The following is a 15,123-nucleotide window of genomic DNA, read 5'->3' on the forward strand; positions in this document are numbered from 1 at the left end:
AACTAAAAGTCTGAGACAAAGAGCAAAGAATTAGCAGAATCTTTACAGAATTTATCTTCAAAAGAGGATGCAGCTGATGAGATGATTGTCGAGGGGGTTAATATGCAGTAATTCATTTGGCGAAAATTTGATCTTGCAAGCCATTAAAATAAGCTTGGCTAAGTTTGCAACAGGTGTCAAGAAGCAAACTATGTAAGACAACTCTTCAATCCTAACAGTTGTTGCATAGGGTTGGAGGGAATGAAGTACAAGTATCATAAATATGACTATGCCCCAATTCTGAAATGTACACTACCTGATATCAATGTCACAATCATGGGTCATGTGGATCTACCTGGATTATGGGAATCAATGGAAACACAGAAGAACACTTTAGTCACCACACAGATGCTCACTGTGGCTTGGCATGTGCAGGCGGTCATCCAGTGTCAATGCAGTGACTGGAACAGGTGCTAGAATGCATGAAAGCTTCAACCTAGATACTTGAGAAGTGATAACACCAGACAACAGGGTAATAGCGAGGTTGGATCCAGCATCCATGGCATTGTGCTCTGATTACTGATCAGGCAGCAATACACCAGTATGAACAAGGAATATGCAAAGAAATATTTTAATGACAATAAAAATGCTTGTCTTAATAGTCTGGCTAAAAATTGTCTTTTAGGGGCCAAAAAGGGGAAATCACAGTTGTCAAAGGTGATTAACCGGTCCTTGCTGAAGGAGAATGTCGCAAATATGGTGATCTTTTTATGTAGAATAATGGGACAAAGCTGGATGTTCCTCTTCATCAACATCATATGCGCGAGTGAACAGTTCATTGACATAAGTGATAACTTGCACAGTTGGTTAATGGGGCTCGAAACAAATAATCCTTTCTATATGACATCTTAGTTTTTTTATGCCACTGCAAGAATGAAAATTTGGTTGGGGTTAAATAAGCATGGTGTATATGATAATGTCACATAATTTACAACTATCATCCTCAATTGCAACTGGAAAATAGTTATCAGCACTTTAAAACAGTGTAACACAGGGACTCGAACCCCCTCCCAAACCTCGAAGTGCTCATCCCTGAGATGTCCCCACACCTGGTACTTGAGTACCCAAGTACCCCACCTCCACAATTCCGCAACTATGCTGCCACTAGGATGGGTACTTGAATTTTTAATTGAATTTTTATTTTTGAATGTTACTATTAGGTATGTAATATGTTACCATGTTTAATGTTCAATGGTTCTAGTTCATGTTGCAATTTTGCTATCTTCAAGTAATTTAATTTTGTATGTTCTTCTAAAACATCATTTTATAACTAGCATTTCAAGTTCTATATGTATACTATACAACACCCCTCCCTACCCCGTCCTCCCCTTGCCGTCATCCCGAGATTGAGGCCCATTTTCCCCATGTCTCGAAAACTCGTCCCCCCAATTCTGGTGTTACACTGCAGTAAAAGGGTAAATGATGCCTTCACTATGTTGACAGTTAGAGAGCTTCAATGTAATATCTGCTCAAGCTTTCACCACAAGCAGCAACAATAGTTCAGTCATTTGGTAGCTACTTCATCCAATTCCCAAAATTCACTTACTTCAAGCTAGCAGGTTATGCTGGATGCCCATTCATGCTCCCCAGATTTGTGGATAATAAATTGCCACTAATTGAAATTTGCAGGCAGGTTAGTCAAATCAACAGGATTTGTTAGAATAAACGAGTCACTAATATTCAATTCCCAATTGGTATTGGTCAATATACTTGTGAATCTTATGCAAATGCTAAAGACATTGAAAGGTCTATCACTAAAATCAACTTAAACACATATGACATGCAATTTCTCTTTGATAGTAAAGGATATGTTGCAAAGGAGGTAGGACTTACCCCTAGATTTTATCACTTTCCTACCATAAAGGATTTTTGGGAAGAGTGTGAGGATGATTGGAAGTCAGGAGGAGAGATTGGATGCAGCTCACAGTTAGACAGGTGATTGATTTCAAGTTAGAATTGGATGTGACAGGCATAAAGGAGGATGAATTAGACCCTGTAGATCCTTTTTACTTTGAAAGGATACAGTTGCTACTGTTGCCGCCTATGAACTGGATGTTTCCAGAGTTAAGGAGCTTGACCAAAAGAACTGTTGTGGTTTTACAGCTACTCAGCCTTCAGGAAGAGGAAGTGCTCCAACAATAAGGAATGACTTCAATGTTAGTAAAGTAGATCTTGGGCCACCATCATTTGATGGAGATTTTCAGAATTTTGAAATCACTGAGATCAATATATTACAGCGAGCTATAAAGGAAAAGAGATCAAAAGAACACTTGAAAGATCAAATGGAAATGTTGATAGCATATATTAATTAGCTCTGTGTCTAAATCCTCAAATTCAGCTATAACAGCTGCTTCAACATCAGCTCTTACAGGTTTGAGTGGAATTCTATAGAAAAGAGTTGTTGAAAATATTCACACAAGTCTCTTACTCAAATGGTAGAAACGTGGATTGATGACATGAAGAAAGAGGCATTAGATTTTGTAACCAAAGCGAAAGAGGTATACGAAAAGATTATGTTACAAGAGCAAGAAATAAAGGAAATTGGAATGACAAAGGAACAAAATTTAGCTTGGTGAAGTTTGACTGATGAGATCAAGGAAATATCAAAGATAAATTTAGAAACTTTGATTGCTGAAAAAGTACTCACCAGTCCACAAGATAATCAATCAGACGTGGTGTAAAAGCATCAACTGGAAAATGATAAACATCAGTCTGGGATTGAGTGAACATGAGAAGTTGATATCTTATGTTACGAAAAGATTATGTTACAAGAGCAAGAAATAAAGGAAATTGGAATGACAAAGGAACAAAATTTAGCTTGGCGAAGTTTGACTGATGAGATCAAGGAAATATCAAAGATAAATTTAGAAACTTTGATTGCTGAAAAAGTATTCACCAGTCCACGAGATAATCAATCAGACATGTGGAATAAAAGCATCAATTGGAAAATGATAAACATCAGTCTGGGATTGAGTGAACATGAGAAGTTGATATCTTCTTGTGAGCAAATGAGAATGAAAGTCTCAGAAGAAGTTTATCAGCATAATCACTAGTTCAACCAGAGTAAAGGATCCTCAGCATATTGATTCTCAAGTTCTTTTAGGCATGTTCACGGATAGGATTAATTCAGCTAAAGTAATTGATGCTAATGTTATGAAAAAATTAGATTTTGTCTCCATAATCTTGGAAGAATGTGATGTACCTGCATATAAACAGGAGTTGGCTGAAATAAAAGACAAATATGTAACTTCAAAGCTAAAGATTGACAATGTTTTTTTTCTGTGATATGAACTCATGAGTGGATTTCTTGATGCATACAGAGCCTACAAAGCTAGATCCATAGGCTTGTCAACATAGATGGCGTTTCAGGAAGATAATTCAAAGTACGGAATATTGCAAAAATCTCAGTCTTTTGTACATTTTCCTAGTTTAGTTCAAATCTTGTCTCATTAATTTGTTTTGAATTGTTTAATTTTGGTCTTTTGGTCAAAGTTAGGAAATTAACCATTTTCGCGCATAATTCACTAAGTTCTTAACCACATCAGAATGTGCATTAAATATTTAGTTACTGTGCCAACCCTAGGTAGTTGCAAGGAGACATGTCAATATAAGGAACATTATGCTATTGTTAAGGGACTTTTTGGAACTTCATGAACTAAAGGGTGCCTATGATAAAGTTTCACAAACTGATCCAAGCAAAGTTTGGAAGGTATATACAATCTTCTTCTTGTATTTAACAGATATTATTGTATTCTTAGTATGGGGATGCAATTATGAATACAGAGTTTTGCTCTTTTTCATAAAAGCCAATTGTCCAGATCTTGGTTCATATTGTAGTGGATGTTCTCACGGTATTTTGTGAACATACATCAGATATTGAATCATGCTCACATTAATGGCAGCCTTTAAGCATAGAATTTGGAAGTTTCTGTTAATGGTCTTTAAACAATGCATGTCGAAGCTCCTGAAAGTTGTTTTTATATTCACTATCAGTGGCTTTTTATCGAATCTTTGTTAATTTGAAAATCTTTATTTGAAAAATCAAAATTCCATCATATGTGGGAGCTGTCCTTCTACACGCAGAGGAAGGTCACGCTCCAAGCAACCTATCCAACTGTTGCAAATTGATTTGTCATAATTATTCCATTGGACCAGAATACAAAAATTCAAAAGCTACAAATCTGTTTACCAACAAACCAATAAATCATGTTTGGTCATCAGGCTACTAAATTATGAAAAGGCGCAACTGATACCTTTGAGAAGAGGAACAAATGACACCTTTGAGAAGCCACACAGGAAGGGACGTGTCTAAGTATAGATGCCAACAGCTGGGTATATATTAATGTCCTTCCTCTCCAGTGAGGAGAAAGCAGAAATCATGCTGGGTCATACACAGTCAGCAATAAACAGAAACAAGGCAGAAAGAAGATATCAATAGAAAGAAAAGGACATCGCACAAAAAAGGTAATCAGCTCTTTGATAACAGCCTGTGTAATGTCCCCTTCTCCACGCTAGCCTTATGGCGCCTAGTTGGTCTATCTTTCCATCCGAATAGGCTAACGGCATACATGAGTTTTGGTTTCAGTTCAGGAGATTTTAAATGGGAAATCCTAAGGTTTAAATCACTTTATTTTATTGAGTTGAAACATAAAGTACTTTATTATTTAAAGTCACTTTAGGACAAAATGACTTAAGTGACTAAAAGACGAAATAGTCTTTTCTCCCACATTGCTAAGATTTTTGTATCTCCCAACACTTCGAGGTTATATAAGAAAGCTTTTGCCTTGGAATTGACACCACGAATTTGTGTTATCTTCTAAAATCTTAAGAGTTGCTTAAATGTGACTGGATTCTTCCTAAGGACGAAACCCCTTAAGGAAATCAGTGGGACTAGACACAAACCTAGAATCTCACTTTTGCACCTTTGAACTGTGTTATCAACTGATGTATTGCAGGTACAAGGAGTATAAGTTCAGAGACATGAGAGAGAATGCAGGTATCTGGAAACTATTTCAATGGACTGATGCGTAGAGGTCAGTATCGGTATTGTTGGACGGTAGAAGTAGGAGTAAATAAATTACATAGCTGGGAGAATCACAGCAATACCTTGCAGGTGCCCATTTGCAAATATGATGTGATTATGATAATACTGGCATTGGTCTAATATTAACACGACAGTAACAGGGTTTACAGACGAGAATAAACATAAAGGTAATGGTGATAGGTTAGCACCCAGCCGACAGTCCAAGCTTGGACAGCATCACTTAGAACAGATACTCATTACATGTAAGGATTAGTGGAGCTCCACGTGAGTGAGGAGCAGTGGACTACTCACGTTTCAAGCAGAAATATTATATATATCAGGTATTCTACAGGACTGTATAACTGGAGGATAATACCTAACGGCAGTTCAGTTCAGAGCTATGCATCTCTAATTCATTTGGAATCAATCGGTAGTGTCGGAGTTGTCATTTTAATCTGGGTGGAAGTCGGAGAACATTTACAAGTTAATTCCAGACAGTTCGTGGGGTCACTTACCTGCCGGCAGCAAAGAATGTCATCAGTATTGCACGGAAAGATCACTTTCAGCGGCTAACTCCAGGTTCCGTTTCTCTTATTTATGTTTGAAGATTGTAATCCTGTGTGCAAATAATGTTATTGAACTCCATTCATTACTTTTGCCATACTTTCAGTTGAACTGTTGTATTCAGTATTAATCTGGAAAAATCTGTTAACATATTTCCAAACACTGCTGTTGTATTGGAGTCCCACATTATTCCAATTTGAATTTCCTTATACTTGAGCATACATCAGTCAATTCGGATTTTCTAGTGAACTCATAGTTCAAAACAGTGTTCACACAACAACTGCTTGACGAAATGTCATCAGCACAAGTCTAAAGTTTCTGACCAGATTAAGCAAGGGTTATTACAGCCTAAGCATATATAAATCTACAATACAGAACCACTGGCAGAGGGCACAGAAAGCAAGGAAGAAGGCAGAAAAAATAAGCACACACTAGGAAGGGATCAAACCAGACAAGGGAATTCGTGGATTCTGAACCACAGTCAGATTTTCAGATGGAAGTTATATATATATATATATCTGTGTGTGTGTGTGTATTACTGTTAAAGTGTTACATAATGTCTGCAGATTTTTAAAATAAATATTTACATAATTACTTCAGATTATATATATATATATATACATATAGACTGAGATACACACTAAATGTTATTTCTATTACACATTACATCAATTATATGCTAATTCTACATTGAACTGTTATGCATCAGATATAGTTTATGCTATCTTAATACAAATAAAATACTGTTGGTTTAATCAAGCTCTGCATATTTTAGTTGCAGTATATATTTATAGGATGTAAAGCATATTCATCAGTTTGCAATAATTAGCCATATAAGAATGTGTGACTTATGTACAATACTATGTGCATTGATACTTTACAATAGATTAGTACCTTGCAAGATAGGTAAGTCCTACGGTTGAATGGACCATGCTACATCATACAAAGGCACTAGATAGGCCTGCAGTGGAAAGGGCATGGATTACATCATACAAAGGCACTATTCATTAAGAATAGTCCATATAGATAGAAATCAATTGCAATAAGGGGAAATGGTGAGACCTCACTAGGTACGCCAACCCCATGAAACAAGGAGCCATAGGATAAGAGTTTCCGCTCTCCGGCCTAGGGTTGAATGTATATGGGAGTTATGTTACATCCCTTCCTAGTGACCTATAAGTTATAACTATGATAACTAATTCCTGTGAAATGTGACTATGGCAGTTAAAAGGATTTAAATTAAATGAAGCTCTGTGAATTTTAATGAGAATGGAAATGTACAATTTATTATTTTTTGATGTATAACCTGTCAGGAAAGAAATTACATCTTTGTTATATGAAAAATAGGAAATGAATCGTTCGTTGTTATAATTTAAGATTATTTGATAGTTGAGTTTATTTCAATGACATGGATATCTCATCCACTTGTGTTAGTGGATGCAGGAGGAGAATCATTCAACAAGCTGGGAAAGAGTATCATCAGCATAGGACCACACAAGTAAAGGTAAAATTAAAGAATGCCATCTGTGCAAGAACCGCAATCGTTGTTATTTCCTTAGGAGGAGCTAGTGATAGTTGAGTGCCTAGGAGGTTAAATGGTCCCTAGCATTTGGTTCCCTTGTCATATTTAATAACAAGCTTAGTAATTCATTCATTAACTATCCTTGCTTTTCATACTTATTATTCTCTTACTTTCATATACATATGTATATATATAAGGAGGGGCTAGTGATAGTTGAGTGCCTAGGATGTTAAGAGGTCCATAGAGTTTGGTTCTCTTGTCAATTTAAATAACAACCTTAGTAATTCATTCATTAATTATCCTTGCATTTCATACTTATTAATATATATTTATATATATAACAGATACAAGCATGCATATAGACAAATGGATAGAATATGTATACATATATACAAATATAAGCATGTTATTTTATTGTTTTGTGTTACTCGGTGCACTCATCAATATATATATATATATATATATATATATATATATATATATATATATATAAGTATGCATACTCATTTATACACACGCGCGCACAAAAAAATATTTGTTTATGTTTCTCACGAGTTAATCTGATTTCATGATACTGGATGTCATGTTTTGGTTTTGATATACTTTTGTTGGGACTCTTGTCAAGGGTGTCAAGAGTCACTCCCACTTGCCACCTTGGTCAGTAATGAGTTGGCATTCTCTGCTCTTGCTTTTAAGAGCTCCTACATTTAGCATCATGCAGGTTTAGCTTTCTCTGGTTGCCACTATGGATATGAATTAGACAGTGTGAACTCTTAAAGCTCAATCTCCCTCGTCATTTGATCACAGATGTGAATGATTATTTGTTTCTGGGAATTTGTTTGTTTTATGATTTATGGTTTGATTGATTTCGTTATGTCTGCAATTCAAATATTCTCAAAAGGTGACATGGAGTTATATTTTTTTAATAAAGAAAAGCAAAAAGGCTGTAAGCCTGATAATATTAATATTAAAAGAAACAGTTTATAATTAAATATATGTCAAGAAAAGGCTCTATATAACCAGACGGGCAACATGAAAGCTCATGTGTATAATCCTTAAAAAAATTGCATCCAGATTCTACTAAATTCTGCAACTTTAGATCCACGAACATAACAAAATCATCATCATAAACATTACTGATGACAGACCCAAACCCAAATTCACATAACTATTAACTTGAAGAGCAAAATATCTAAAACCTAATTTGAAACAGAACCCAAATCATTTGAAAAAAAATATTATCAGCGACCACATCAACTACCTCATCTTCTTCAATTTTCTCATTTGCAGCAGCATATATAGTGGGCCATGAACAAGAGCTATAGGCACACGAACAATTGGCACATTATCCATGTGAACATGGTTATGCTCCAGCAGAAATCATCAGTGCATTGGTCCGCGTTCGGATTGCCTCAACTAACTCAGGACACAGAGCATGACAGAACTGAAAAACAACAGCCTGATGTAACTAAAGCTTCTTATCTCCAATGCAACCTTAACATTATCATATACCATTGTATATGGAGGGCCTTCCAGAAGATGGTGGAATTCAAACAAACCACCCACGTGCATGTTTGACTCCCATAAATCATAGTTTTGAAATCCGACCTACACATATTCAGACACAATACCTTGTTTGAACACCCTCCTGCAGATAATCATAATATCTGCCAGCGACTGGAGCAATCAAAGGCACTTGAAAGAAAAATAGAGAGAATCTGACTAGGATACAGTTCATTTCAATTATAATCTTGATATACAATGTTTCTAATGTTGCCAACAGTATGATATTGCAGAATTAGGATGAAGGATTAAAACTAATTTGAATAAGTTTGAAAATATTGCCACTTGAGGAAGTAAGTAATGTTGCTGCTGTATCTTGTACTTGCACTTATTTTATCTCTGTGCTTTCCAAGATTCATGTTACTCAATAATTATACACTGTAAAATGGGCATGTCTCATGTAGAGGCATGTCCCTATGTGAACATAGTCCACATAGAGACATGCCTTTGCATGAGGCATGTCTCACCCATCTCTTGGGTGATGATTCATAAATTAAACCGATTTGCTTAGTGATCGCTATTTAACCAAAGCATCTTATAATGCCACTATATGTTTGTACTGCTGTTTATCACAGTCAATGAAGATGCATTGAATAAATGATCATCAACTAATATAGTTGACATTGCATGTATTAAAGACAAGAACATGAATATGCAGATTTTTTATCAATTACACATAATTGATAATCAGAGATAATTCTACTCAAAATAAGTTGATAAATTATATCAATACGAGTTGCATGAAATGATTAATAATTATTTAATAACAATATACTTATAAGTGTGTGTATATATTTAATATAAATAAACATATTTTATATTTATATATATATATATATATATATACACAAATATGCATATACATATATGTATGTGTATATGAATGTGTGTGTGTGTGTATAAATGCATAGGTATTATATAAATAATTATTAATCATATGTCATATCAACAATACTCATTATAATTTTGAGTAGGATACAAATGGTAGATAATGAATTGCTTCAAGGCTGAATTCATCAATTTGACTAATCCGACCGACACTACCAATTATTAACAAATTTTGCATGCATGCATAATATTTACATATTTATTCCACGTACATAATTATGTTTAATACTAATATTAGTTTATTTATATTTAATATTAAATTATACAACATTAAAGTTTAAAACTTCAGACTACTAAATAGATCATATATTGCATTCTAATCAAAGGTTTAGGGATGTTAAGCCCCTTCATCCTACATTTTCAATATTCAATTGGTAGTGACAATCAATCCACTCTATGAATCTAAGGCATGGGGAGGATAGCACCAAAGCCAGCACCATTTAACTGAACTTTCCTTCCAATAGATTACTTGTTTCAGATGTTTCTTGTTATCCACCACAACTACACTATTTCAGGTATCCACCATAACTACACTATTATAGGTTTCAAGGTTAAAATAAAAAACCAAACATGTTTGAAAATAATGGATTAGGGTTTTCACTTTTGCCCATTTGAAGAAGTGGAATGCTTTTCCATAGCCTAGGCCCACCTTCCAAATAACATTACAATCACCTTGGATATGCCATGTTGTCGGTGGATTCATTCAGATTTGGCAAGAGAATATTAAACATATCTTGCCTTTTAAAATCCTACAGCCTATTCGCTTCCACAAAGATTTCTAGTAGTACCCAAATTTGAGACATACCATATCCGGAACTGGTAGAAATTGACCAATTCAGCAACATAGCAGGAAGAAATCTAAAAAGTAGAAAAAAAAATGAAAACCCATTGGATTCGTCACAGCAGCAGGGAATCTTCTCAAAACTCATCAAAGGCTCCCATTCCAAATCATAATCTAACTCCAGTACAGACCATACCCAGATCCAAGATCAAATTGAGTCGATAGCATACCTTATAAATCATTCAGTAATATAAAGCAGCAAAATTACATGCCAACAAACAACTACATTTTACAAAATGAAGTCTTCATGCCAACTTAAAAATATTAAAAAAAGATAACACATTAATACTGTGAACATAAAGGAACATTATTTATAACAAAAGACTACAATAGTGAGATAGGCTGACTGAAAAAACCGTCCTAACATCTGAACTTTACCGTGTCCCTTGGCTGTTATCCCCACTTTAATGAGAAAGAATAAACATACACAAAGCTGTCTGAAGTGATAAAATTTGGCTGGAAAGACTCTCCTATCATCCAACTACCTATATCTCTAGGCTGTTGTCCACTCTTCGATTGAAACAGAAAACACACATAAACTTGTCTTGTCAGGTTTCTAGAAACACAAATAATCAGTTAATTTTAAAGCTGGCATTGTAATAATTAACAATGCAAATAAGACATATGTGCATGCCAATATACAACAACATATAGCTTCTCTTTCTAGTCGTTTCTTTGTGCAAATTCTATACAATAGGTATAATTAAGAGAGTTGTTCCTCGGCATCCAAGTCAAGAATGGTACTGCAATTTTTTATTTAATCTACTTATAAGTTATTTGCATGTATAAACCTAAGCAAAAGGTCAGCAGACCTTAGCTTAGAGAGGTAAGGTAAAATGACTGCCATAGAAACTGAAAACATGCACACCGCTGGACTAGATCAGGGTTACCTTAACAATAAATCATCTATGCATCTATTCCATTTCAATAATACATCATCTAGAGGTGAATCTGCCCAGCTAAATCATTGACAGTGGGACATAGAACGAGATCTTAAAATTAAAAACCAGCTGAAACGGTAATGAACGGCAATCCTAGAAGCAAACTAACACCATAATATACAGTGAATCTGCACGTGAAAGGAGTTAATAAAGCTTCGCAAAGCCAATTAGCCAATGCTATGCAGACACGGTTAGCAGCTTAGAATATACACATTCAAGATCAGTTTGCAATAGAAATGTATGAATTCATTACGGGTGCTGCATCTATCCATGATCCCGTGACTATAAACCAAGAGTATGTCTAGTCAACTGTGCCATTGTCTGGCGCTGAGGTATGCATTTATCATGACAATGTGCAAGTTCAAAACCACCACTACGCCAAGATTGCACTACGATTAATCGCAGGTTCCAGTCCAAAGCCCTGGGCGCCAACTCTAAAAAGTATCAGCCTATACCCATTGTTCAAACATCGTAAGCATTTACCCTAAAATAATATAAGCGTAAGTTCCAGAATACAAACTTTGTCCTGGCGTCAGAATCTCTCGACCGGGTAAAAAGTTGCTTAAAGGACCTCTCTATACTTACAAAACACGGATGAAAAGAACTTTCAAATCAAAACACACAGCTCTTCGCACCAGAAAAACTACAAAGCACGAATTAGAGCCGTTGACCATTAAAATCCATACTAAAAACTGAATACCAAACCCAAATTAGGTTACTTCGTTAGCATTTTTAAATAAAAACTCTGCCGATGAAATTTGATTTTAATTCTTTTAAATCAAGGCTAGCTTATGCCTCTGCAAATTTGTATGAGTGTGAGGTGAAGATTAAGTACCTTGATATAAATATTTTCAGCAGCTTTTTCTTCTTCGTTCAAGACTTTACCAGAAGAGGACCAGCGCACCAAACGACTGGCGACCAGCCTATGGGAGAGCATTCTCAGAGGCATTCTGTTGCTTACCATTGTCATCGTATCACGGTAAAATTGTCGCAGAGAAAAGAAATGTGTTATAGCGATCGGAAACAATAGGGTTTATATAGTCGCCATTTTGCTATACCTTTCGAGAGTCTTGATTATGTAGATTTGTATTTTACTGGTTTGTATCCGTCGTTTTTCATTTTCTCTTTTATTACCGTGGATCGGTTCCTTTCTTGTTTACTTTTTCGGAATTCTTATTTCTCTTTTCTAGAAGAGTCCTTGTGCTACTTCTTGGAGTCCTTGTGGATGCAGCAAAATGGGTCGATGGAACATTCCATTTAACGCGCGATTTTTTTTTTTTTTTTTTTTGGGGTTAAGTTTTGGATAAGTTGCAAAAGGAAAAATATTATTGCCAATAGGCTTTCACTTGGACGATAGCCCACCGGTCTCGTTTCACGGTACTCGAAATATCGGTCAGTAAAGATTTCTCGGCTCACATTCTCAACGAGAGGATAGAAGCAACGTGGACAGCCACTGAAGTGGTGGGAGTTCATAATTTTTATCACCATTGGTGCCACATCAAGAGTTTATGTTTGACAATTATCATTCATTTAGGTTGGCACGCACACAACAATCCCTCCATTCTTAACAAACATCACTAGGCGAAGTTTAGATTCACCGCAATGGGGAACTGTGTATTGGTCTGCTTCCTCCCATGATGAGATCGTTCTTGTCTGCCAAGCTTCAATTGTGTTTTACAAATGCTCACATATTTGTGATTAGAACTAAAATTGTGTGTGTTCATTTGATTTGATCTAATCTACAATACATTAATTTTGATTCATTAGTCTTCTGCAGGTTAAACAAGTATTCAAGCTACATGCCCGTTCTCCACCTCTGCCATACAACTTATATTTGGGAAAATTCAATGCTATATGATAGTTATTGTTTTTTGTCAGAGATATTGTTGGAAACCTTTTTTATGGGGTATTTTTAATGTTGAAACTGATGAAAGCTCAACCCCATAGCTCCCAACAATCACCTGCATGCAAACACCTATCATAGAAGAGAGAAGCAAAAAGCTATAGAGGCTGGAATTGTCAAATCCATAGACGAGACATTCTTGATGAGCAAAAAGAGAAATTGCTATTGTTAAAAATGAATCAATGAATACAAAGAGAGATTGTTCTCATAAAGGAGATCAAACCGCTAACAAGTACAACCTAGGTTGCATGATAATAATTAATAAAAGAATTAATTATCATATGCCCAAAGTTTAGCTTAAGTAAATTAGAGATAATAAGTGACTTAATAATTAAATCAATATGATTTAATTAATAAGAAGAAAAAATATATTACTCTAACATTCCTCCCCCCCTCCTTAAAGATAAACTTAGGGAGTAGCTAAAACCTAGAAACTACTATTGAAAGTAAATTTGGGTCATAGCAACAAAATCTGATGAGGTACCCAAACACAACCAAATCTATAAAAATAAGAGAAATAGAGGAAATCACATGGGAAAAACCCTACTCTAAAAAGAGATGGAAATCATGTTAAAAAGAACTAGTGAGTGATTGAAGAAGCCTCCAAATTAGGGAATGTCCTAGAAGATAGGAACAAAAGATGATCATGAAGAAACCACTGAAGCATTAAGCTACAAAGCTTTGTCAATAGTAACTGTTGATTTGACGAACCTCCACTGAAATAGAACCTGACCAGGTAGAGAATACTATAATTTGCATCAAATCAAGAGGCACACAAAGACAAACAACTAAACTCAAAGATGCATATGGCATAAAACACCAAAGCTTGAAGAGTTGATCAACCGAATATAGAAGGCTACAACCAAAGTAGGAATGAAAAGAAAAGTATTTATGTGGTAAATGATCCATCTCACTAAAATGCATAGGTACCCAACCACTAAATCTACCTAGTACATAGGAATAAAATTTGAACACATAGCTCACTCTATCAAACCAGGGAAGCCTGAGAAACAACAGAAGAACCCCCTCTAATGCAAACAAGGGTGAGATGGCAAGCAACTAGAAAAGTGGGCCAAAATAACTACATGTCAAGGAACCACTATCAAGATGCACAAAAGACTACATATGTGTATACTAAGGTGATCAATCTCAGACACGTCATGTTGTTGATGTCATAAAAGGGAAACTCATTGGACAAAGGAAGATGACAAACAAAGGCAAAACTTCAACCTCCTATGGTACTTTAATCAGAGTGGTGCATGTACAATATGGTACAACATATGGTGAATCGTAAGAATACAATAATCTGCACGAGTGTCCTCAAATGACACTGCTCAAATCAAAAGGCAAAACCAGGCAAAACTACTAAAATGAAAATACAGATGCAATATGCACTTTATCTCAGTGTGTTTGCAAAAATGCTTACAAATGATGTCTAAATAAACCATAAGAGACATAAGGTTGATACAATAGATAGTACAACCCATGACGAATCGTGTGAAGCAAAAAAATCAATCCTCAAACCTAAAACAACCAAGATATCCACCAAAATGCAAAAAAAAATTTAAAAATGAATAGAATGTACCTAGAGTATAATCTAAAAAAATAACTAGCATCAATGGAAAGAGTACAAAAACACCTTTCCAATGATATAAAGAATTCCCAAATTGAATATCAGATGCTTAAGATATGTCTCCCAAAGTGTAAAACAAAACTGTTGGTTTTGACTACATAAACAAGAAACCAAACAACATCAAAAGTCCAAATAACCTACTTAATCATGAGGGGCTCAGAAAGAGCTTTTTGATGATATAAGATTTGTCAAAAAATACTTTCGTA

The 15,123-nt window shown here is 35.2% G+C and overlaps 1 protein-coding gene across 1 annotated transcript in view; it reads right to left on the reverse strand.

Annotated features, from left to right (window-relative positions):
• LOC149561013 (copper ion binding protein) overlaps positions 1-12,604 on the reverse strand; it is a 71,532-nt gene extending 58,928 nt beyond the window's left edge. Inside the window, exon 1 of the mRNA XM_089824927.1 lies at positions 12,217-12,604. Within this exon, the coding sequence (XP_089681053.1) occupies positions 12,217-12,351 (135 nt within the window). The 5' untranslated portion in view covers positions 12,352-12,604. The remainder of the gene's footprint in view (positions 1-12,216) is intronic.
• Between the last annotated feature and the right edge of the window lie 2,519 nt (positions 12,605-15,123).

The sequence above is a fragment of the Cupressus sempervirens genome, chromosome 4 (assembly GCF_028749045.1).
Source record: "Cupressus sempervirens isolate cs-2001-9-10 chromosome 4, ASM2874904v1, whole genome shotgun sequence".
Classification (NCBI taxonomy): Eukaryota; Viridiplantae; Streptophyta; class Pinopsida; order Cupressales; family Cupressaceae; genus Cupressus; species Cupressus sempervirens.